General features: G+C 41.8%; 1 protein-coding gene across 2 annotated transcripts; it reads right to left on the bottom strand.

Annotated features, from left to right (window-relative positions):
* Positions 1-302: 302 nt before the first annotated feature.
* tie1 (tyrosine kinase with immunoglobulin-like and EGF-like domains 1) lies at positions 303-23,899 on the bottom strand. Of its 2 annotated transcripts, XM_079840581.1 has the most exons (23): positions 23,481-23,899; positions 21,718-22,011; positions 20,329-20,439; positions 19,909-20,064; positions 19,682-19,813; positions 19,437-19,577; positions 18,592-18,720; positions 18,355-18,500; positions 17,775-17,919; positions 17,527-17,685; positions 17,289-17,426; positions 15,626-15,910; positions 15,163-15,453; positions 14,882-15,072; positions 13,710-13,920; positions 13,511-13,621; positions 13,136-13,326; positions 12,555-12,668; positions 12,281-12,351; positions 3,268-3,308; positions 3,074-3,170; positions 2,875-2,974; positions 303-1,602 (listed from the first exon to the last, which is right to left on the bottom strand). In XM_079840581.1, exons 1-23 carry the CDS (start codon positions 23,521-23,523, stop codon positions 1,531-1,533), a joined length of 3,369 nt encoding a protein of 1,122 aa, XP_079696707.1. In that variant the 5' UTR covers positions 23,524-23,899; the 3' UTR covers positions 303-1,530. The 2 variants fall into 2 exon arrangements, with proteins under 2 accessions (XP_079696707.1, XP_079696708.1); XM_079840582.1 differs by lacking the exon at positions 15,626-15,910 and having other exon boundaries at positions 23,481-23,751.
* Between the last annotated feature and the right edge of the window lie 134 nt (positions 23,900-24,033).

The following is a 24,033-nucleotide window of genomic DNA, read 5'->3' as shown; positions in this document are numbered from 1 at the left end:
AGATATGTTTGTTAAGTACTTAGGTTTTTAGGAGAGGGCGGGGAGGTTGGTAGGTGGTCATCTGACAGGGCCCAGTGCAATAGGAAGTGGTTGCACTGGGGATTGAGGCAGGCGCCCGGACTGACAAAGTGCCTCCTTCGCACGCACATATATATTTGAGCACTGGCACAACACTTTAAAAAAACCTCTATGCTCTCTTAATGTTCTTATATTAAGTTTTAAGTTCATTATACTAACATGTATTACACATTTTTCCTTCTTTATTTTAAATAAATGATTCGATTATATTTTATGTTTTATTTGATTATATTATATTATTACGGAATAAAATGTGTAGAAGGATATAGACCAATTTAAGAGGTCACACTTACACTTACACCCTAGGGATGAGATATAAGGCCTCTGACAAAATATAATCTTGAGTTTCCTTTTTCAGTATAGAATGTGGTTATGAGAAACATGAAATTTGGTACAAAAAAAATTGTGAACATTGAGCCTTTGAATCAAATATCTGTCATCCCATTTTTTATTTGTATACAAAGGGTAGTTTTGGTGGGATTCAGAAGTGAAAAAAGCCATGCCTGCATTAAGCATGGAAACAATATATAGTCATTGACTGTGAAGTTTAAGGAGGGAAGTTTTTTTTTTTTTTTGTGTGTGTGAGTGAGTTGAAGGAAACTGAGTTGCCGTACCCTGACTGACAGCTCTTGGGCCTGTGGCAGAGGAGGAAATACCCTTGACAGATCAGCAAGCTGCAGCAGGGAAAGGGGCCTGACCTCAATCCCACTACTTGAAGAGAGCGAAAGAAAGAGTAAGTACTTTCTGTTCCTATCAGTGGAGTGTCTACCGTTGTCTCCAAATGCCTCTGTGATGAGTCCTGTCACCACAATGATGCTTTATTTATCAAAGTAAACATTCTCTAACGTTCTTTAAATGGTTATAGGTTGGATATAGAATGTCATACATACGTCATACGTAAATAGCATCATAAAAAAGAGCTTAAAAATCTTCAGTGGCTTTTTACGGTCTGATAAACAACATAAACATTATGTACAGAACTCACTCAAGGTGAACAAAGGAGTTTCAGTAAGGACAATACATCGCTTTTTCAAGTGCTACATTGGATAATACTGGCGCTTTTGTCCATGGAACAAACTGCATTTTATGTATGTCCATTTCAACAACCTCACATAACAATTCTCCCAGTAAAAAGATGGGAAAAGAGTTCAATGCATGGTCCAGATCCCCACAGACCCAGTGTGCTACATCTGTAGCTTATATTGTAGGTTCCTCTTCTTTTTGAGTAATCCAAGGCCAAACGTGTCCTGAGATACAAGTCCTTCCAGAATTTAGAGTCACAGTTCCTAAGAGTGTCCTTTCACAGTCTGTTGTCTATAGCCACGTGGTCTTGGTGGAGTATCTCTTTGAACGATGGAACCTGGCCACAGGGGAGTGACAGTAACGCGAAGCCCTACTGTGATGAGCCTCCCTTGGGCTGTGAACCCTTCTTGGGTCTGGGGGGGCTGGTAGTCAGGCCTCTTCGGCTGTAGCATCTATTCCAGCATAAGTGAAGTTCTCAAAGAGAGCCATGTTGACATAAGCCTGGATGAAAGACAAGAGATGGAGGTTGGTTGATGGTTAGATGCAAATGCAACTGGACCTGAATGACCCGAATTAGTGCTCGTATTTGTACTATTGACATGACATATATTTTTTAAAGCAATTTGCACTTTTATTCAGCAAGGACGCATTAATTTGATATATTGATTATAATGTTAAAACAGATTTCTATTTCCAATAAATGCTGTTCTTTCACACTTTCTATTTATCAAAATATTCTGAAAAAAAGGGTTGCGGTTTCCACTAAAAAATATTAAGCAGTTTTTTCAACACGGATAATAATAAAAAGTGTTTCTTGAGCTCCAAATCAGCACATTAGAATGATTTCTAAAGGATCATGTGACACTAGCTATGCTTCCACCCACATATTTTATGCATTTTGGGATATTGCTTAAGATATGCACATAAACTACGATGGAAACGCAATAGCAAAATAAATCCCTCAGTGTGCAACACAAAACTCTAATTTTTCCTCAACAGTGGATGTGATTGGATAACTGGATTAACCAGCAGACCAATTTCATTACACAGCAAATGTTGGTTTAATCACTTTGAAATGCATGAGCCAAAGTCTGTCATAAGAATGATTTGGAATAATGACCTCACAGAAGTCTCACATGATTGCGTTCCCAAAGACCAGGCATCCGAACACAAGATAACATGACAGCGTTTATTGTGTTTTGTCTGTGCGCTCTTAGACGCAAGTCATGATGAGGAAGAGTCACAGTGGCTTCCCTGATTGCAGCAACTTCCATTTTTATTACAGATATTTAGCAAATTTGTTCTTTTGAGCACATGGGATGGAAACGCTGCTTTATTCTCAAATGTTTTATACAATATTAAAATGTTGCAACTTTGGAAACATAGCTACTAAAGACTAGAGAAATGGCTGCTAAAATGTTAGCTCTTCCATCACAGGAATAAATTACATTTTAAAATATATTAAAATAGAAAACAGTTATTTAAAATGGAATACATATTTAACAATATTCCTGTTTTTCCTGTATTTTTGATCAATTAGATGCAGCCTTGGTGAGCATAAGAGACTTCGAAAAACATTAACAAATCATACCGACCCAAATCTTTTAGACGGTAGTCATGCAGCTCAATGAGGAGAGTTGTGGTATTAATTTTGTGACTGAAACCACCTAGCAACCACCTATAACCACACAGCAATGCCCTGGTAACCAACCACAAATACTAATGGTGGTGAGTTTTACAGTACATATGCAAGCATCAAACTGCTTTCCTTACCTTCCGTGCCTCTTGCATCCTATTGAGCTGGACAGATATTTGTGAAAATGGTGGTCGCTCATAGGGTCTATCTCGCCAGCACTGCCTCATAAGTTCATACCTGTATGGATAATTATATATCAGGAATTATAATTATAATACAACTTCAGTTGAATAATATGGAATGTGAGTACTAGAATACATGAACGTCTGTGCTTACACTTCATCATCACAGTTCCTGGGCTGCTCCATTCTGTAGCCCTGAGGAAGCTTCTCATAGAGCTCAGCACAGGTCATCCCACAGTATGGGGTCCCACCTTGAGGAGAACAGATTTATAGCCTTCATCTTGCTGAAACATATTTTTAATGCCTCCAGGCACTAGACAATTCCTTAACTATTATGAACGAACTTACCTAAACTTACAATTTCCCACAGAAGAACTCCAAAAGACCACCTGAAATCCAAAGACGAAGATTAAATAAGCTACAATCTGTAAAATCTCTGATGGTTAAAAAAGACAATGCCTTTGCATTACGTTTATTATTAAAAGGTTAGCTGGTGACGTGACAACTTAAAGGGATAGTTCACCCAAAAAATGTGTCATCCTTTACTCGCCCTCATGTTGTTCCAAACCAGCGTTTCTTTATTCTGTTGAACACAAAATAAGATATTTAAAAGAATGTTGGTAACCAGTTGGCGGCACTCATTGACTTCTATAGTATTTATTTTCCTACTATGGAAGTCAATGGGTGCCGTCAACTGTCTGGTACAACCAACATTCTTTCAAATATTTTCTTTTGTGTTAAACGGAAGAAAGAAACTCATACAGGTTTGGAAAAGCTTGAGGGGGAGTAAGTAATGACAAATGACAATTTCTGGGTGAACTATCCTTTTAAAAGAAACAGTGCTCATGGTGCAAAAAAACAATGCAATGGCTAACATCTATTTAGCACATTTACATAACAATGATTAAAAAAAGCTCAGAAAAACACAAGAACACATTTTGAACCTGATCTACACTACCATTCAATCTTGGATTTTGTAAGATTTTGAAAGAAGTCTTGGTAACACTTTACAATAAGGTCAATTAAAGCTGCACTCTAGTTTTCCGTCCACTAGAGGTTGCGTATTCAAAACAAATGCGTAGTTTGATGACGCCAAGTTTGAGCACATCTTGTGACATGTGGTCTCCACATCACAGCCGGTGTAAAAGAATCGAGATAGGACTCTATCCGGGGATAGGCAGAAATCATGTTCATGGATGTGATTATTAACGTTACTGTAGTATGAAGCAGAAGCAGGAGCGATTGTTAATAAGAAGAGAGCAACAAAAGCCTTGCGAGCAGCGGGACCTTTATTATGGCATAGTCGCTGGCGGGACTTTAATTATGCCACAGTCGCCGGTGCCATTTCCGCTTTTCCGGCCATGAGTATGAGGTAACTCAGCTCTGTTTATCATATTAGATACATCTGAGTGTGTTGAAAATGATGTTATGACGTTACTCTGTGCGTTCGCTCGGCGGCTGCTATGACACGTTGCACACTAGAGTGAGAGTAAAGCATTTCTGCAAAACCGAGGGAACGCAGATATGATGCCATCGACAGGCGACTCCCTCACACGTCCCGGTTCCTTGGTTAAAATAGCAATTTTCTCACGATTTACAAATAGTTGGGAACATTTGGGATATTGTAAGTACTCAACTGAACAAAATATAAAAAACCTGGCCTAGTGGTTTTTGGATATTTTACTGAAAAATGTTTACATAGTGCACCTTTAATGTATTAACTAACATGAGCATGACAATAAGCAATACATTTGTTACAGTATTTATTAATCTTTGTTAATAAAAATGCAGTCGTATATTGTTTGTTCATGTTAATTCACAGTGCATTAACTAATGTTAACAAATACAACTTTTGATTTTAATAATGTATTAGTAAATGTTGAAATAAACATGAACTAAGATTAATATATGCTGTAAAATTATTGTTAATTTAGTTCATGTTAACTAAAGTTGTCAACTAATGAAACCTCACTGTAAAGTGTTACCGAAATCATTTATTTGATCAAATTACATTAAAAACAATAATATTGTAAAATATTATTGCAATTTAAAACAACTGTTTTCTATTTTAATATATATTTTTAAATAAATTATTTAAATGTATATTTATAAAGATAATGAGTAAGTAAGCCTACTGTCGATTATTGTATGTTAAATCTAACGCTTGGTTCCCAAACTTTTTACAGTAAAGCATTAAACATTTTTCTCTTAGACTGCAGTTACACCTTTTCCATTTAGAGACAATATTTGCTCACCTAAATTGATTTTCAGGTGCATTTTTTACCTTTAAAAAAGTTTTTCTAGCCCTATTAAATATATCATGTTTTATGTCAAATTCTTAAAATTCCATAAATTTAATTATTAATATGATAAATTAATCTAAACCAATAATCAAATGAAATCCTTATCAACAAAAGCCATCTTTGCACTGCAGTGGTACAAGCTGCATCTAGATGTATGTACACATTGAAAAATATGAAATGATGGTAAAAACGAAGTGATACTTTTAAATATCAAACTAAAACCGCCAGTAGGTGAAGGTAAGTCAGTCTTAATGAGTCATTGAATCTTTCATTCATTCATTCAGTATCGAAGCAAGTGGCAAGTGTATGTATGGCTGCGTCCGAAAACTCAGGAGACAGGAAGCGAAGCTAACATTGGATTCCGATATGCCTTGATGCCTTCCTACCTTGGAATGCATCCTCCGAAGTTACCATTTTTAAGCTTTCAGACCTATGAATAAGTCATTGAATCATTGATTCTCCCAATTTGTTCAAAGTTGCAGATTCGTTCACAAAACACAGCTGTGTTGTAATTCTGCTCCGGATTTCGTGGGAACTATTATTTAGTAGCAAAACAGAGCAAACAATATTGACAATACTGTGTTTGTATGTCACTTAATAATATCTTTTTGTTTGTTGAACTGTTCGATGTCACATTTGCAATTGTGTGGATATTTTGGAAAAATGCCTTCTTGCTTTTATAATATATTATCAACGTTAAAAACAAGATCTAACACAAGGTATGCTTCTGTATCGAAGAGAGTTGAGTCTTAAATCGATCTCTATACACAGTTTTTGTCTATATATGAAGAGTTCAGATGCAAAAGCTTCTAAAAGCCACTTCGGTCAAAAATGAGATAACGTATATATGCTGTCACATATAGGCTAGTATACGTTCATAAAATACTTTCACTTCAAACCCACTAAATCTCAGCCTCAGCCCATTCAGGAGTATCGGTACTTAGGTAGAAACCTATACGAAGCATGACAAAAATGCTTATTTTAAAGAAAAAAGTCAGACGGACTTAGAGGCTTTTGCATCTGAAGTCTTCATTTGTTCTTCATGCTAGCAAGTGCCAAAACCCCATTTTACAAGGGTACATTGTGGAGAATGGCAGTAATGTAGCGTCAAAGTCGTGCATCTTCGGAAAGAATTTGCCATGCAAAATGGTGTCTCTTGCACTCAACGCGCACGACCGCCCACACATTTTTGTCGCACGCATCTTCGCACGTAGTATAAACCAGGTTTCAGGCAGCATACTCTGCATGCAACCTATCATATGCATGGTGCTTGTCTGGATGCAATCAGGTTTGACCGTAATTTGATTGGATATCATGTATTTAAAAATGTTTACGACACCACCATTTTCCTGTTTTTACACTGTTAGAAATACATGCTCGGTTTTAATGATATTTTAAGATGGGGTAGAATTTTAGAGTTTTGCATACCCCAGTTTGGGAACAACTGGTCTATGGCAATCAAACTCAAGGCTTTGTGGGAAATCAATTGAATGAAGAAATGAAGAAAACGTCTCGGTTACGACTGTAACCTTAGTTCCCTGATAGGGAACGAGACGCTGCGTGATTGCGTCGTGAAGCACGTATGTCATCAGTCCAATAGAGAGACGGAACGTCATAGGCGGGTGACGTCATAGACCCGGAAGCTATAAAGCACACCGGCAAACACACGCCGTTAGCTTCTGAAGAAGGCCTGAAACAAGGCGCTTGCGGGCATGCGAGGAGTATGGCCGGGTGACGCAGCGTCTCGTTCCCTATCAGGGAACTAAGGTTACAGTCGTAACCGAGACGTTCCCCTTCAAGGGAACTCGGGCTGCGTCACCGCTTTGGGAACGAGAATACCCACGTCCCCATGCAAGTCTGGATGCCCCACTGTAACAGCTACGAGGCGAGCACCCGAGACCCCGGAGTAGCAGAAATATCTAGTTCATAGAACCTGACAAAAGTATGCGGCGAGGACCACCCCGCCGCATCACACACCTCCTGCAGGGAGGCCCCTGCCAAGAGAGCTTGAGAAGCAGCCATACTCCTAGTGGAGTGGGACCGAACAGCCAAAGGAGAGGGCTGTCCGCCCGCCACATATGCCAGTGAGATAGCCTCGACTACCCACTTGCTCATCCTCTTCTTTGACACCGGACCCCCACGGGATGGAGGTCCGTAGCAAACAAATAACTGATCAGTTTTCCTCCACAGGGCAGCTCTGTGGACATCGCGAACGGGAACGGGACAAAGCAGATATAACTTTTCCTGGTCTGACGTCGTAAAGGGGGGAGGACAGAAGGCCTGGAGCACAATAGGTCTCACAGGATTAGTGAGGACCTTAGGAATATACCCGGGCCTCGGAGAGAGAAAGGCCTTAGCCATACCCGGGGCAAACTCCAAGCACGAGGGTGCAACAGAGAGGGCTTGCAAGTCCCCAATTCTTTTAAGAGAAGAAATAGCAAGAAGAAAAATAGTTTTGAAAGTGAGAAACTTCTCAGAAACTTCCTCAAGCGGCTCGAAGGGAGCCTCGGAAAGGCCTTGAAGGACGATAGACAAGTCCCAGGCCGGCACCCTGGTGCGTGTCACAGGTCTCAGTCTCAAGGTTCCACGGAGGAAACGGGTTACTAGCGGGTGTCGCCCTAATGAAACTCCACTCAAAGGAGTGTGGTAAGCTGCTATGGCCGCCACGTACACCTTTAGTGTGGAGGGGGCTAACCCAGCAGAGAATCTCTCCTGCAGGAACTCCAGCACCACGCTCGCAGGGCAGTTAACTGGATCCCGCAGGCGATCTCGACACCATAGGGTGAAGAGTCTCCACTTTAGGTAGTAAAGTTTCCTCGTAGAAGGAGCTCTGGAGTGTAGAATGGTCTCAACAACCTCAGTCGAGAGACCGGAACTTATGAGCTGGGCCCCCTCAGAGGACAAGCCCACAGTTTCCACAACTCCGGGCGGGGGTGAACAAAAACTCCACCCGCCTGAGAGAGAAGGTCCCTCCTGAACGAAATCTCCAGGGGAGAGCCATCGAGGAGAGACACCAGATCCGAGAACCATACCCGGCCCGGCCAGAACGGGGCTACTAGAAGGAGACGGGCCCCGTCCCGGCGCACTCTCTCTAGAACTCCCGGAAGCAGAGCGATCGGGGGGAAAGCGTACAGGGGCAGCCTCGGCCACTCCTGTACCATCGCATCCAGTCCGAGAGGAGCTGGAGGCGACAGGGAGAACCACAGATGACAATGAGAGTTCTCGTGAGTGGCGAACAGGTCCACTTGGGCCCTGCCAAACTTCTCCCAAAGGAGCTCCACCACATCGGTGTGGAGTCTCCACTCCCCGGGCCTTGGCCCCTGCCTCGACAGGATGTCTGCTTCCACGTTCAACCGCCCAGGAATGTACATAGCCCTGACTGACAGCAATTTTCCCTGAGCCCAGAGGAGGATAAGGCGCGCCAGCTTGTATAAGCGACGGGACCTCAAACCCCCCTGATGGTTGATGTAGGAGACCACCGATGTGCTGTCTGTGCACACAAGCACATGATGGCCCCTGAGATGCGGCAGGAAGTGCTTCAGAGCCTGAAACACCGCCAACATTTCTAGGCAATTTATATGCCACAAACGCTGGTGCTCCTGCCACAGACCCTGGGCCGAGCGACCACTCATGGTCGCCCCCCAGCCCGTCAGGGAGGCATCCGTGGTCAGAGAAGTACGCTGACATGGTGCCCCCAGCGACGGGCCCTGGGTCAGGAACCTGGGGTCCTTCCACATAACCAAGGTGCGGAGACACCGCCGCGTTGCCTTGATTACGCGAAAGGGGTTCCCCCTCGGGGAGAAACCCCTGGTCTTGAGCCACCACTGTAGCGGCCTCATGAACAGCAGGCCCGAAGGAATAACGTTGGACGCGGCTGCCATCAGACCCAACAGTCTCTGAAACTAGACTCTGAAAACTGGTCTAGCTTCACCCCTTTTACGGCTGAGAGGATCGACCCCACGCGAGGCTCCGACAGACGAGCCTGCATAGCGACCGAATCCCAACTCACGCCAAGATAAGTGATCTTCTGCACAGGAGAAAGAACACTCTTCTTGGAGTTGAGCCTCAGCCCCAGCCTCCTCATTTGTGCGAGAACAACATCTCGATGCTGAACCGCAAGACGCGCTGACTGAGCTAGTATCAGCCAGTCGTCGATGTAATTGAGAATCAGATCCCCTGCAAACGCAAGGGGACCAGAGAAACCGAAAGGAAGCACTCGATATTGGTACGCTTCTCCCCTGAAAGCGAACCTCAGGAACTTCCTGTGCTGCGGAAGGATGGAGATATGGAAATATGCATCTTTGAGATCTATCGTGACAAACCAGTCCTCGGACCTGATCTGAGACACGATCTGTTTGAGTGTCAGCATCCTGAACTTGAGCTTTGCCACGGCTCGGTTCAGGACGCGAAGATCCAAGATGGGGCGCAGCCCACCATCCTTCTTTGGCACTATGAAGTACCGGCTGTAAAAGCCTGACTCCCTGTCCGGGGGGGGGGGGGGGGCCCTCTCTATAGCCCCCTTTTGCAGCAGAGTCTGTACTTCTTGAGTCATCACCAGAGCCTGCACCGGGTCCACCACAGTGGAGAGGACCCCGTTGAAGCTGGGGGGACGGCATCTGAACTGAATCGCGTACCCCAACTTTACGCATCGCAGGACCCAACGAGATATGTGAGGCAGATTTTCCCACTCTGACACAAAATCTACTAAGGGAACCAGCCTCTCGAGGCTGGTCTCTGATGTACTCTGCACCGCGAGTGCAGCGCCCTGAAGCGGCGAACCGGCAGGGAACGACTGACTCGACGGCATAATTCTCCTCCGAAGAGGGTGCGGGCCATCCTCGGATGACCCGCGGGGCCCCTCCGCGCCCCGGCACTCGGGCGGGGTTGGCGGACTGACCCCGTGAGGGTACCGCGGACACACGGGTACCGTGTACAGCGGTAAGCACCGTGCGCCCGCGGAGGGGATCACCCTCACTGTCCTGGGCCCAGAGGCGTCAGGACTTCTTTGACGCAGCCTTCCTCGCCACAATGACTGTCCTCAGATCAGCCCTGGGGTTAGAAGGCTGCGCCTGTGAGCGCCGCGCACCCGACGACCCTTTCTGCGGGGGTGTACGAGTGGCGACACTCACTCTCTGCTGCGCCCTGTGTGAGGAGCTCGTACTCGGCATCTGCTGCTCCCGCCCAGCAGCAGACGAGACCTAGGGCTTACGGGGAAGGAACTGCTTGAGCGCCGCTGCCTGTTTTTTCGCCTCCAGGAACCTGTCGGTAACCGTGGTGACAGCGTCACCGAACAGGCCCTCCGGAGACAGCGTGGTGGCACGTCTCCTTGGTGGCACGGAGAGCGAGATCGGCAGTCGATCGAAGTTCATTAATAGTATCGACTCCGATCTCGTGGCTTTCCCCCAGGTCCCTTAGCAGATCAGCCTGATATGCCTGCACAATAGACATCGTGTGCAGACACGCGGCGGCTTGACCTGCTGCCGAGTATGCTTTGCCCACAAAAGATGATGTCACTTTAAGAGGTTTTGTGGCCAAAGTCGGAGCCTTTACGGTCGACGCAGACTCGGGTGACAGATGGCTCGCAAGCGCCTGTTCAACCCGAGGCAGCTGACCATAACCGTGTATCTTATACCCCGCGATATTGCTATAAACATACGTTTGCGGGGTGAAAATGCGTGCAGACACGGGCCGCTTCCAAGACCTCGACACCTCGGTGTGGAGGTCCGGGAAAAACGGCAGGCTCCTTCGAGGAGGCTGAACAGAGCGCGCGGGGAGAAAGCGCTCGTCGAGTCTGCTTTTTACGGCAGCTCGCTCATGATGTTCATGTGGCCAGTCAATGTGTAAACTGGCCACCGCTCTGCTCAGCACCTCCATGAGCTCATCACTTGCAGGGGAATGAAGTGACGAGTCTCCACCCCCTGCATCGATGCTACAGACATCAACCTCCTCGGAGGAAGATAGCTGCAGCATCGCGGCCACTCCCCGGGCGGGAGAAGCCGCAGAGCGGGCTCCCGAACCCAGAGAAGCAGCGCTGGATCTGGCGGGTGAAGGAAGAGATAGGGCGGGGCCCATCTCCATTCCCTCCGTCAGATCCTTTTGCGAACCCCACGACATGAGTCGCCGCTGAGCCTCAGCAGCAGCGGGACCCGTGCCGTGGGGAGCGCTAGCCGGGACGCCCTCCTCAAAGAGCGCCCGGCGGGATCGCAGCACGCGAAGAGGCAGCGCCTCACAATGCTCGCAGCCGGCACCCTTGAGTGCCGACTGCGCGTGCTGCTCACCCAAACAAACAACGCACATCAAGTGTGTATCCCCGCTCGTGATGTAGCGAGAGCAGGGAGGAACACACTGTCTGTAACGCTGTTCGCTCGTCATTTTCTCTCTTATATAATGTGCGGAGTGAGTGCAAACAACAAAAACAGTCTGAACTCAGACACAACACAAATCACATGGACAGAAACACAGAGCGCTTGTTGAAGGCAACAGAAGCTAACGGCGTGTGTTTGCCGGTGTGCTTTATAGCTTCCGGGTCTATGACGTCACCCGCCTATGACGTTCCGTCTCTCTATTGGACTGATGACATACGTGCTTCACGACGCAATCACGCAGAGGCGTTCCCAAAGCGGTGACGCAGCTCGAGTTCCCTTGAAGGGGAACTATGTTTGTATGTCATGTTGGTCATGTTGTTTTCGAAATGTTCAGTGTGCAATGTTCTTGAGTGAGTAAAAATAGGTGGTTTTGATGGGCACTGTGGTCGTGTGGAACATGCTCTAAATTTGAGCTTCCTGGGTTATGTTATCAGTTCCTTCCTGCTTATTTATCAGTTGGCCATTAAAAATTGAGAAGGATGAAGGCATGTTAATTTGGACTGAAACTTAGGGATGGCATAGCACTTGGTGTTTTAAATATTTGATAGACAATTCATTTCTTTACCTCACATTTTCTTTAAGTAGAAATTAAAGTTTCTGACACAGTCATTTAAAATTCAGGTAATAAGGCATGAGATGTTCATAATGATGCTTATCTCTGCAAAAAACCCAAATTTTTTTTATTGCACTTACACATCACTCTTTGTAGTGTAGACACTGTAGTTTAGTGACTCGATGGCCATCCATCGCACAGGCAGTCTTCCCTAAGACAAAGGAGGTGAAACTTTCAACCAGTTTCATAAGTAATTTTTGCATTTCAGTCAAATTATTAAGTCCACCAGAACACTATTTTAGGGTGAACCTGATTGATAACGTAAAGAGTGGATACACTATGCACTCAAAAGCTGAGTAAGGAAGAACAAATTAGTTTTATCATCTCATATCATCTCATAGATATAGTCCTCACCATGGTCTTTTTGACATACACCTCCTCACCACGTGAGAGGCCAAAATCAGCGATTTTTGCAACTAGGTTTTCTCCCACGAGTACATTTCTGGCTGCCAAATCTCTGTGGATAAACTGTTTGCACGCAAACAAGAAAACCAGACAGAGTTAGAACATATAACAAAAACAAAAAAAGACTTATTATCAATACTAATTAAGAAAACTATTTACAATTAAAAACGACTAAATAAACTAGCTGCAACATTGCTGGCAATAAATATAATACAACTACTTGGCTGGTATGTCAATTAATTTTGCCCATCCACATATGTATTCTTTAATATACAGCTCCTGAATATGAAACGTTTTGGTTCCACTTTATTTTAAGGTGTCTGTGTTACAGTGTAATTATGCATGTAAGTACTGTGTAATAATAATTAACTTCATGTACTTACTATATAATAGGGTTAGGGTTAGGAATGGGGTTTGGTTTAGGGCTTGTTGCATGTAATTATGCATAATTTGTAGCTATTTCTACAGTAACTACATGCAACTTGTAAAACAAGGACACTGTGAAATAAAATGTCGGCAACTTTTTATACCTGTTTGTCACTAAGGTAATGCATGCCAGTTGCTACATCAGCAGCAAACTGCAAGAGCTGCTGGGAGGTGAGTGTGGAGGCAGTTCCATGCTCCTTGGCAAAGGCAGGATCGGTCTCTAGGACACGACTCTTCCTTAGGAAGTCTAAAAGGTTCCCGTAAGGTGCATATTCAATGGCAATGTAAAGGTAACCTGTGGATAACAGAAGCTGTCACATGTCTGCACTAGAGAAAAAATCATACATATGGCATTTCACCAAATAAAGTAAAGCCTAATTAACATTTCTAACTATGTCAAACACCATTTAGAATTTCTATATTCATCTGTCAACTATCTGACCATAATTCTATGTAATACCAGTAGGTGGCGCACTCACCTCTATTCTCACAGGCACCAATGAGATTAATTATGTTTGGATGCTGACCCAATTTGCACAGCACTTCTAATTCACCGGCAAAGTCTCGATGGTCATTCTCTGAGGCGAACTCTGCAGATGCAAAAAAACAAAAACACAAAATCACAATCATGTAAAAACTGACCTTGGCTAACAATGCAGTGTTGGCTTGTTGCCTCACCCTTGAGCATTTTAATCGCAGCGCTCGTTTTTATGCCGTCTTTTTTGACCATGGCCTTGATGACCTGACCAAAGTTCCCTTCTCCAATGACATCCTCAAACTTTATGTCCTCCCACTCCAGTATGGGATAGGTGAGGGGCTCTGGGGAAGGCTTTGGTCGTCGGGTCAGTGTGAGAGTCCCTGAGTTGAACTGTAAGATAGTCTCTTCTCCCTGAAATTGCACGTGTTGACATTTATAACAGATTTAAAGTATTTTACTTTTGTACTTATTATTGTTAGTTGAATCCACTTAATAAATATAACTATATTACATGAAATGTATGATTATATATTATTGTTTAAAATACAGTATGATTGAAATATTACATGGCTACATATGCAGGGCCGTATCTAGGGTATCAGGAGGGGTTCCCCTCAATTGAAATCAGGGTGGGGGTGGTGCTTAGCCTACTGCTTAAAATATTTTTTTGTGAAAACCGTGATGCATTTTTCTTTGTGGAGGCCGTGAAACATTAAATAGAAATTTCAAATGAACAGCATTTATTTGAAATAGATTTTTTTTTAACAATGTAAAAGTCTTTACTGTCTCTTTTGATCAATTTAATGCATTCTTGCTAAATAAAAGTACTAATTTAAAAATGTGTTCTCGCAACTATCTCAATGTGATGAAGCATTAAATTATTATAATATTATGTCAACACAGATTTCAACATTTATGAGTTTGAATTGTGTCTAAAACGGTCCATTTAGCTAGCCTGGTCCTACCAGACTCTGGCCACTCTCCATTGACAAGCGTTAACTTCCTTGAAGGCGGGTACTCTGTTGAAGTTTAAAATTATTGGATCTGTCCAGAGACACTCTGGATCTGCCATAACCAGTCACTAACGTTTGGTCGGGACGTATGTCATCTCAAACTAGCGCACGTCATCAACGTCATCGTTCTCAGCCACTCCCTTTTTTCGCTGATTGGACCGGTTAAAATTTGACCGGAGAAAACCAGAGAATATACCGCAATCTCAGGAAGGAAAATGAAAATTGAGCGGTAGTACCTAGGAGAGTGGAGCCAGGCTACCATTTTGCTGCCATTATACATAAACAAAAAGAATAAGAGTAAAAATAAATAAAGTATTTAATAATAACATAAAGTATAAAATAATAAAGTGTCCACTCACTGATCCAGACTGATAGGTGAATGTCCGTCTTCGTTTAAGGACAGATTTACGAATGCAGAAGAGAGCCAGGAGGGCCAGAAGTATGGTCACGCAGGTTACACCCACTGACCCAACCACAGCCCAAAGAAGCTGATGATCCTCAGTCATTGGCCTTCCAACATGCTGAGTGGTGGGAATAAAGCTGGAGAATCCTGAATGATATGAAATAAAGTAAGTGTCTTTTTATTTTAGGAACGTATTTACAGTAGGCTTTCTCCCATTAATTCTTTCTGGTCTCTTACCGTCTTTAAGTGTGCTGGCTTTTACGAACTTGCTCCACTCCCCTGGCGCCTTGGAGAAAGCCCTCACCCTGAACTGGTACATCGTGCTCCCATTGAGGGATGTCACATCCTTCGTGGTTTTGTTGCCATCGTCTGTGTCCACCCAAGGGTGCAAGCTGCCCTGCCCCACTGGCTGGTACTCAATGCTGTATTTCACAATGCCTCCGTTGGGGTCCTCAGGGGGTTGCCAGCGAAGCCTGACTGCATGGATGGACAGGGCGTCTGCCAGAACATTCCGTGGGGAAGAAGGACCTGGAGAGAGATCATACGCAATTTTGCCTTTTCAATTTCATTTCACACTATGACACACTTTTTGTTTGTTCCTTTCTACCAAACCCTGTCTAGTGTCTAGTGACATTCATGTCCTATTCTATAGTCAGTCACCTACTTGCGCCTACTTGGGGACATGCAAGATTTCTGTTACCCTGCTTATAGATGTGAATATGGTGTGGCTTTGAAGGGGGCCCATGGCTGCCGCAGTTTACCAGCCGGACGACCACTTGGTAGTCCCTGTGGTACTCCAGATTGTAGAGCTTGATGGAGAGCACATTAAGCAAGGTGGTTTCCTCCCACAGCATCTCTCCATGTGGTCCGTAGAGCTGCACTAAAAAGCCAGTGGCCTTGTGGTACCTGCCACTCAGGGACCACCTGATGGTGGCATTACGGCCCTCCAATGAGTTGGAATCAATCTCCGGCCTGGCCGTGGGCTCTAGCGACACAGAATACGCAATGAGAAGCTGTGTGCCGCAGCTCAGCTACGCAAAAACTATACTGCTCTCAAAGTCAGTGCTTCAGTCACAATAGACTGAAAATCAACAGTCAAGATATTGTTTATCTAAAGACTTGTTTCCAGTCTGTTTCTCCAGATTCCAAACCTCCAGAATCCCACTGTTCTTCTTATTATAGGGTAAGACGAGGGAAGATGCCCCTACCTTTATTTATTCTCTAGACCATAGATGTCACTTAATCTAATCTGAACACATTTATTTAATGTTTAGACGCTTATTAATCTTTTCACCTGAAAATCAATTTCAGTTTTGATTTGAAATGATCGAATTGTTTTCATTTGAGAATAGGGATCAGGGAATTTATTTTATGTCAGATATTAGATGGACATTTGTTAATGGGGGACTTGTGGATGCAGAAATTCGTTTGGATTTGTAAAATAAATTTTCACTTAAAAAAAAAAAGCACAGTTGCCTGGTTTTACAGAAAAGGCTTAAGACTAGTCCCAGACTAAAATGCATGTTTGAGCTATCTCAACTGAAAGAAACTTGCACTGATCTTAAAATATTTCAGTGCCACTGTTTTGTCTCAAGATGCGCACCAGTCATGTCTATAAAAGATACTTAAATGTCCTCATTTAACTAAGGCCTAATCCTGGCTTAATCTAAACCCTGTCTGTGAAACCAGGCCAATATTTGTTAAAGTTAGGCTATTGTTATTGTTAACTAAAACTATGAAAAAAAAAACGTTTTTAGAAATTAATATAAAAACTGAAATAGAATAAAATGAATTATAAATATAAGAATCTGGTATAAATAGATAAGAAATGTTGCCTTGGCATGTAACTGAAATACGTTTTTAATTTGAAGTACAAAAACTAATACTGAAAAAAACATTATAATTCAAGCTTTATAGAAATATTGTAAAAAATGAATACAAATTACAAAAGAACATAAAAAAATAACTAAAATTTTAACTAAAATAAAAGCTGATTCAAAATGTTAATAAATACTATGATATAAATATGAATACAATGAGATACATCTGGGGTAAGATGTCCCCCTAAGAAGTGGCATTTTGTTGCTAATGTTTTTATTATTTAATTTAATAATTCCATTAATTACATTTACATTTATCATGTATTTTATATGCATCAGATGTGTTTTACATTTATAGTTGGGACAGGTTTACTGGAGTTTTTTTGTGCCACAGGTAGGGGGCCATCTTACCCTAATAGTGGGCTTGTACATCTTCATCCTGTACATGTTAAACTCATATGTAAATATGCTATTAAGGGGGATATTTCCCCCATCTTTCCTTACAACCAAGTAATTTTTAGTTCTAGTTTGATTGATTCTCACCTGGACAGTCAGTCTCCATGATTGCCTCTGGACCCAAAGGACCCTCTCCTCCGTCTCCTGGACGAGTGAGTTGTACACGCACATGGTATCTGGTTGAGGGCTTCAGGTTCGGTAATGTGATTTGATCACTGCCATACACTTAGTAAAAAAAAAATATTATACTGTATGTCTATGACTTATACAGTATATTTATGTGATTCTACATGAGGATGAACAGAAGTAATTTACAATTCCTCACCTATGATGGAGGACCAAGAGTCCTCTGTATCCACTGGTTTGTAAAGCAGTTTAGTGGAAATAATGGGGCCGTCACCCCTGTAAGTGTCCACTGGCTTTACAACCAGTTGTTTGCTACTTCTCGACAGCAGTTTAGGAGCGGTGGTTGGGTAGGGTGGCTCTAGTCCACAACAAAGTGCAAATTTAAGGGTCTTTCAGCTAGCGAGAACATCACTAGAACAAACCGATTTCTAAAAAAATTAATCTCACCTTTCACAGTGAAGGTAAACTTGAAAGAATCCTGCCCGCCATTGGTGGAGACTCTACATTCCCACAAACCACTATGCTCTGCAGACAGCCGTGGGATCTCAAAGTGAGCTGTGCTTTTTTTGGAGTCCATGGTAGTGTGGGACGCCTGAGGAATTAGTAGAAACAGTAGATAATCAAAAAGATTAGAAAGATAGACACAATACTTTCTAACTTTTCACTTTATAAACATTCTTTCTTTAAACATCATATGCAACTTTTGATTACTCGTTTTGCAAAACTTAAAGCCTTTATATATAATGCATTATAAAAGTGTTTTAATGCATTAACTATGCATTGTATGATGATTGTATCCACAGTTATAATACTTATTTTACGCTTTTAGAACATCTAATGCATTAAAACACATGACAAACAACCAATTTCAGATGTAACTATTATAATGGATTTTGACTTTGGTTACAATTATTTACGAAAATATATAACGCATTATAATGTACATTATGAATACCTTTATAATGCATTATACATAAAAGCTTTAAGAAAAGCGTTACCAAACTTCTTATACTTATGACTCTTTCACCTTCAGAACGGTGCATTCCAGCTTGCGTAGCTCGATACTCATATGGCTAGGCAGCGGATGGCCTGTTGCAGAGCATGTGACCTTGTGGCTGGAGTTCAAGTTTCCCTCCAGGTTACTGGCCATGTCCAAAATCTCTGGTGCACGATCTGAAAGAGGGATGAGGTTAGACAAACAGCGCCAAGAGGAACAAACGCAATAGATTTTAGAGCAGATGGAAAAGTAGTCTTGAAGACGGACCTGATTTCTCACAGTATTGCCCTCTCCAGCCTGTAGGACATTGGCAGCCACTGAATCGATTGCATTTGCCTTTGTTCTTGCAGTTGCAACTTAAAAGACAGTCAGCACCATACATTCCCTCAAGACAGGCTATGAAAATAAGAGCATTGAAAAGTCAATTAAACATGAAAACAGGCATTTTATAAGAATGTTTTAATCCCTAAACTCTGACCTCAAGAAGTTTAAGTCGTGTTTGTGTAAGTGTTTGTGTTTGTGTAACTCACAGTATGGAAGCCTGTTTTTCCTGCAATGTTCTGCAACATTATTTCTCACAAATGTTACTTTTTATCTTACAATTGCAACCTTATTTGTCATAATTGTGACTTTATATCTCACATTATATTACGGTATGTTATTGTAACTCCTCTTAATTGCGCTTTTTTATTTCTCTTAATTGTGGCTTTATTTTTCACAATTGCAACTTTCTTTTCTTATATTTTACAATATGACCTATCACACAATCTGATTTTATATCAGATTAAATCTGATATAATGCACTATTGTGACTATTTATCATAATTGTGACTTTCTGTGATTGGCATTTTATATTTCGCAGTGTGACTTTATTTGTTATTTTAAACTTTGTAACACTCACTTTTTTACTCTGAAATGGAAACTGCCTTCCACAAAGACTCAGAGCAGTAAGAAATATTTATCTTGGTCAGTTTGATGGAAGCTGAATTTTTACTGGCAGATTCCAGCAGCACCTGTTTAAACTTTAATGCAGAACTGAATCCTTTATTCAGGGTCCAGATGATACATGGAGGGAACCGTTATTATATAAAGGGATCTCATGTTAGACTCACGTTTACGACAGCGGTCTCCATGCCAGCCGCTGGCACAAGAACAGCCGTAAGGATCAGTGAGACAGAAACTCAAGCCCTGGCATCCGTTCTCTGACATACAGGATTCCTGGCAGTTCCGACCAAACATTCCTTCACGACAGGCTGCAAGACCAAAATCACAAAAATGGATTTGTACGTTTAAGTTCTTAAATAGGCAGTCTCTGCTGACATGAATGATCAGTTTCATAGAGATGGTTTTCATTTACCTGTCTCACAGCGCATTCCCATAAACCCTGGAGGGCAAACACAATCTCCATCTTTGTCATGGCATATGCCTCCATTCAAGCATTCGGGACAGTCCTTGTCACAGTCGGAGCCCCATTTGTTCTTTGGGCATTCTGGAAAATGCATAGGTAAGAAAATCAAGCAATAGGATATAAAATCCAAAGTCTTGAATATATCTAAATCGGGAATATGATAGTGATTAGGATACCACGAACGATGAGACGCATCCAGGCACTATAAAGAGCACTGTCCCCAACATAGCTGGCACTGTAAATCCCTGCGTTGCTTTCATCAACTTTCTCCAGATCCAGAACTGCTGTATGGTTCTGAACATCAGCAACAGGAGTCATGTAATGGTAGTTACCTAAAATAAAAATAAAAAATACTTGCTCATCCATTTACTGATATGCAAGGAATATGCTGGAACCTTTTTGCTTTTCCACATAATGTCCCATTATGGATTTTTGTTTTGATATGTATATATAAACACATATTTTGTATGTGTGTGTGTGGTATTTAAAACATATTCTCATCAATTGCTGTGCCAATATGCATATAATGTTGCATGCATGCTCTTTGAAAATGTGTCTTGCGAAATTGTAAAGAATAAGATTAAAGCTATACTGACCATTGAATTTCCAAGCAATGTCTCGTCTTTCTGTCCGAATGACATCCATGATTAGAAGCACTGTGTCTCCTTTACTGGCCGTCAGAGTGACCCTCACAGGTCTAAAGTGACCTAACAAGACATAATCATCATAGTATTTTTTATCATTTCTTCATTCTGATTAGTTTTGCCAAACTGTTTAGGTTTTAAAGGGATAGTTCGTTCAAAAATGTCCACATTATGATGTTTAATTGACAAAGTTCGGGAGGAGCACGTTCAGATAATCAACCAACTCAGTTAACACAATCGGAGGTATATATACAGCACACTGATCTCTGTCCCAGGACAGTTTTCCAGCATCCCTCCACCACCCCATCTCCTCACTTCTAACTACTTTATATAGCCAAAAGTTTTGGGACGCCTGCTTTTACATGCACATGAACTTTAATGACATCCCATTCTTAATCCGTAGGGTTTAATATGGAGTTGCAGCTAAAACAGCTTCAACTCTTTTGGGAAGGCTTTCCACAAGGTTTAGGAGTGTGTTTATAGGCAATTTTGACCATTCTTCTAGAACTGATGTTGGACGAGAAGGCCTGGCTCGCAGTCTCCGCTCTAATTCATCCCAAAGGTATTCTATCGGGTTGAGGTCAGGACTCTGTGCAGGCCAGTCAAGTTCCTCCACACCAAACTCATCCATGTCTTTATGGACCTTGCTTTGTGCACTGATGCGCAGTCATGTTGGAACAGGAAGGGGCCATCCCCAAACTGTTCCCACAAAGTTGGGAGCATGAAATTGTCCAAAATGTCTTGATATGCTGAAGCATTAAGAGTTCCTTTCACTGGAAGTAATCCGTTGCAAGCCCATCCGTTGAAAAACAACCCCACACCATAATCCCCCCTCTACCAAACTTTACACTTGGTACAATGCAGTCAGGCAAGTACCGTTCTCCTGGCAAATGTCAAACCCAGACTATGTGGTTGTGGGGTAACTTTGGGTTCGGCCAAATTCTGAGCTCGGAGCCCTCCCATCGGACACAACGCAAAATATGCATAACCTTTACTCTGATAATCTGATAGATTATATGTAAGTGTGAACTCGTAAAACATTTACTTATAACATTACATTTAATCACCCTCATGTACTTACATGTACTGTATGACTTACTTTTTCAGCAGAACACAAACAAGGCATTTTTTTAAAAAGTCTCAAAAAAAGTGTTTTTTGGGCCATACAGTCAGTCAGTGGGGTCCAGCGTTGTTTTGGACCCCATAGACTCTTATTGTAAAGAAAAAAAACAGCCGAAACATTCTTTAAAATATATTCTTTTGTGTATTCTTTTGACAGAATTTTTATTTTTGGGTGAACTATCCCTTTAAGTTAGAAATTTTTTACTCTGGTCACCATACCTTTGCTGTAGTTGTTTATAAGTGTAACACTGGCAGGTTGGTCAGAGCCCCTTTTTGAGTGACAGTAGAAAATCCCACTGTGGTCAAAGCCTGTAAATCCAGTAGCCACCACTTCTTTAGTCTTTGGCCTCTGCACAGTAAAATTAGGAAGATCTGCACGACGAACAATGCTGTTGTCCTTTTTGATGCTCAATTGAATGCCGTCGGTGTCACGCTCTCCATAAATGCAGGAAAGTTGGAAATGATGAGCAGATGTGGCCCCATTAGAGGTCATGGTGAGATCCGTAACTGCATCTGGTAGAGGACACATTTCATACAAATTAATGCATCTAATAAAACAAAACAAAAAACTATTTAGAAATAAAATTAAATCATTAGAAAGTTAATATTCTTATCACTTAAGTATTAAAACTATACTTATTCAGTAGTTCCCTGCTTATTAACATTAAGATCACAAAAATAACAGCAATAATGGAGCCAAAATAGTGGAACATCCACATTCCTGCTTTGACACATTTCCCCTTGGCTTTCTGCCGCGCTGTGGCCTTCTCAACACAAGAACAATATCAGGAAACAAAGAAGATCCAAAGCCACCATTCCACCATAAATACCATTAGATCTCATGTGCGAAATAATGAAAACGTTCAGAAGCTAGTTGTCAAACTTTTTACTCCAGTGAATATTTTGCGGGGCAGGTTTATTTTTGAAAGTCAATTTCTATATGCCTTAAAGTCTAGGTTACAAGTTACAACCAAATTTTTTTGTTACATTTTTACTGTTATTGGCTAAGAAAAAGGGATTTTGAAAACACATTAACCTGCTATTTAACATATTGTTGCTATATGTTGCTACAATTGCTACAACTTAACATTAAACAGCCTATTACATGCTTTTAAGTAATTGAAACAGTAAACAAAATATGAACCATATACAGGTAGCATACAAAAATGTCAATATTAATAATATTGTCATATATACATTTATAACATTGTGACAACAATAAAATTGTGACAGCTTGCCCTGACATTTCTAAATAAGAAATACCTTCTTCCTACCCAAAAGTATTTTGTGTGTTTTATAGTGTATTGACAGACTGTTGAACTAAATTATTCTAATATAGGCCATAAAGGTTTTTTGAGCTGGATATGTGAAACCAACATGCAAAACCACTGCTAATGAAAACAACCATAATTGCATAATTGAACTTTTGTTTCAAAACCTTGCAGCTAGACAGCTCATGTGAGATTGCCTCTCTGACACTGAGCCCTGAGATTCTCATACCGATCAATCAATCAATAATTATTTTGAAATCAGTAAGTCCCATGAACAGGTTTTTAGAAATAACTACTCTGCTAATGCTTCTTCAGCTCCTTCAGCTAGATAAACATACACCTTCATCATTATGCAAAACAGGACTATACCAAGTTAAAGAACTTCAATAAATAACATTTATTGTTGTATGACTATTTTATAATTGTATTAGCATCAATTTTTTGTTATCAAACTAATCAGCAAGATTTCCCATGATGACCAAAATGCTAAAGTTACAAGTATTAGGTCTATAACTGGGGTAACTTGGATTTAGTCACCATTTCATATATCAATCATATCGTTTAATTGGTTTTACAGAAGTGATCTGCAGTATATGGTATTTTAGTCTTTTTTTGCTGCAGGGATTGGAAGTACACAAACAAATGTATAAGTGATTTTAAGTGAACGCCAAAGAAAAAACGACACTTTTTGGTAGCTACTACGGTACTCACCAGAGAGGTCGACGAGGCACAAGAGGCAGATTAAATGCAGCATGACTGTGGTCTTGTGTTCTCTGTCAAATAATCCGTTAGAAATGATCCAAATACAGGATATGTCATTCCAATGGGATCTTCCAGCTCGCCAGGCTTATCCACGCGTTATTGCGCATTTCTACGATCACTGTGATACGTGCACTGATTCACTTTACGTGTGGAAATCTGTGCTGTTCACATGCTGAAAACTCTTCTGCCTACTCCACAGTCATACGTTGGGTGGGAAAGGAAGGAAGAGGTGTAAAGGATGAGAGAGAGAGAGAGAGAGAGAGAGAGAGAGAGAGAGAGAGAGAGAGAGAGAGAGAGAGAGAGAGAGAGAGAGAGAGAGAGAGAGAGAGAGAGAGAGAGAGAGTTGGTTCACAGAATTTCTCTTACACAATATTCTGTGTCTGTTGATCTAAAGTCAGTTCATCAAGCCCAGTGTTGTTTTTCAATTATATCCCTGCAAAACGTTTACATTGTATCAATACAAATACCATTCAAAGACCGATTCAACTGTAAAGTACAATTG

This window comes from Gobio gobio, assembly GCF_949357685.1.
Source record: "Gobio gobio genome assembly, chromosome: 17".
Lineage (NCBI taxonomy): Eukaryota > Metazoa > Chordata > Actinopteri > Cypriniformes > Gobionidae > Gobio > Gobio gobio.
The sequence above is the reverse complement of the archived record's forward strand: the minus strand, read 5'-3'. Positions and strand labels throughout refer to the sequence as shown.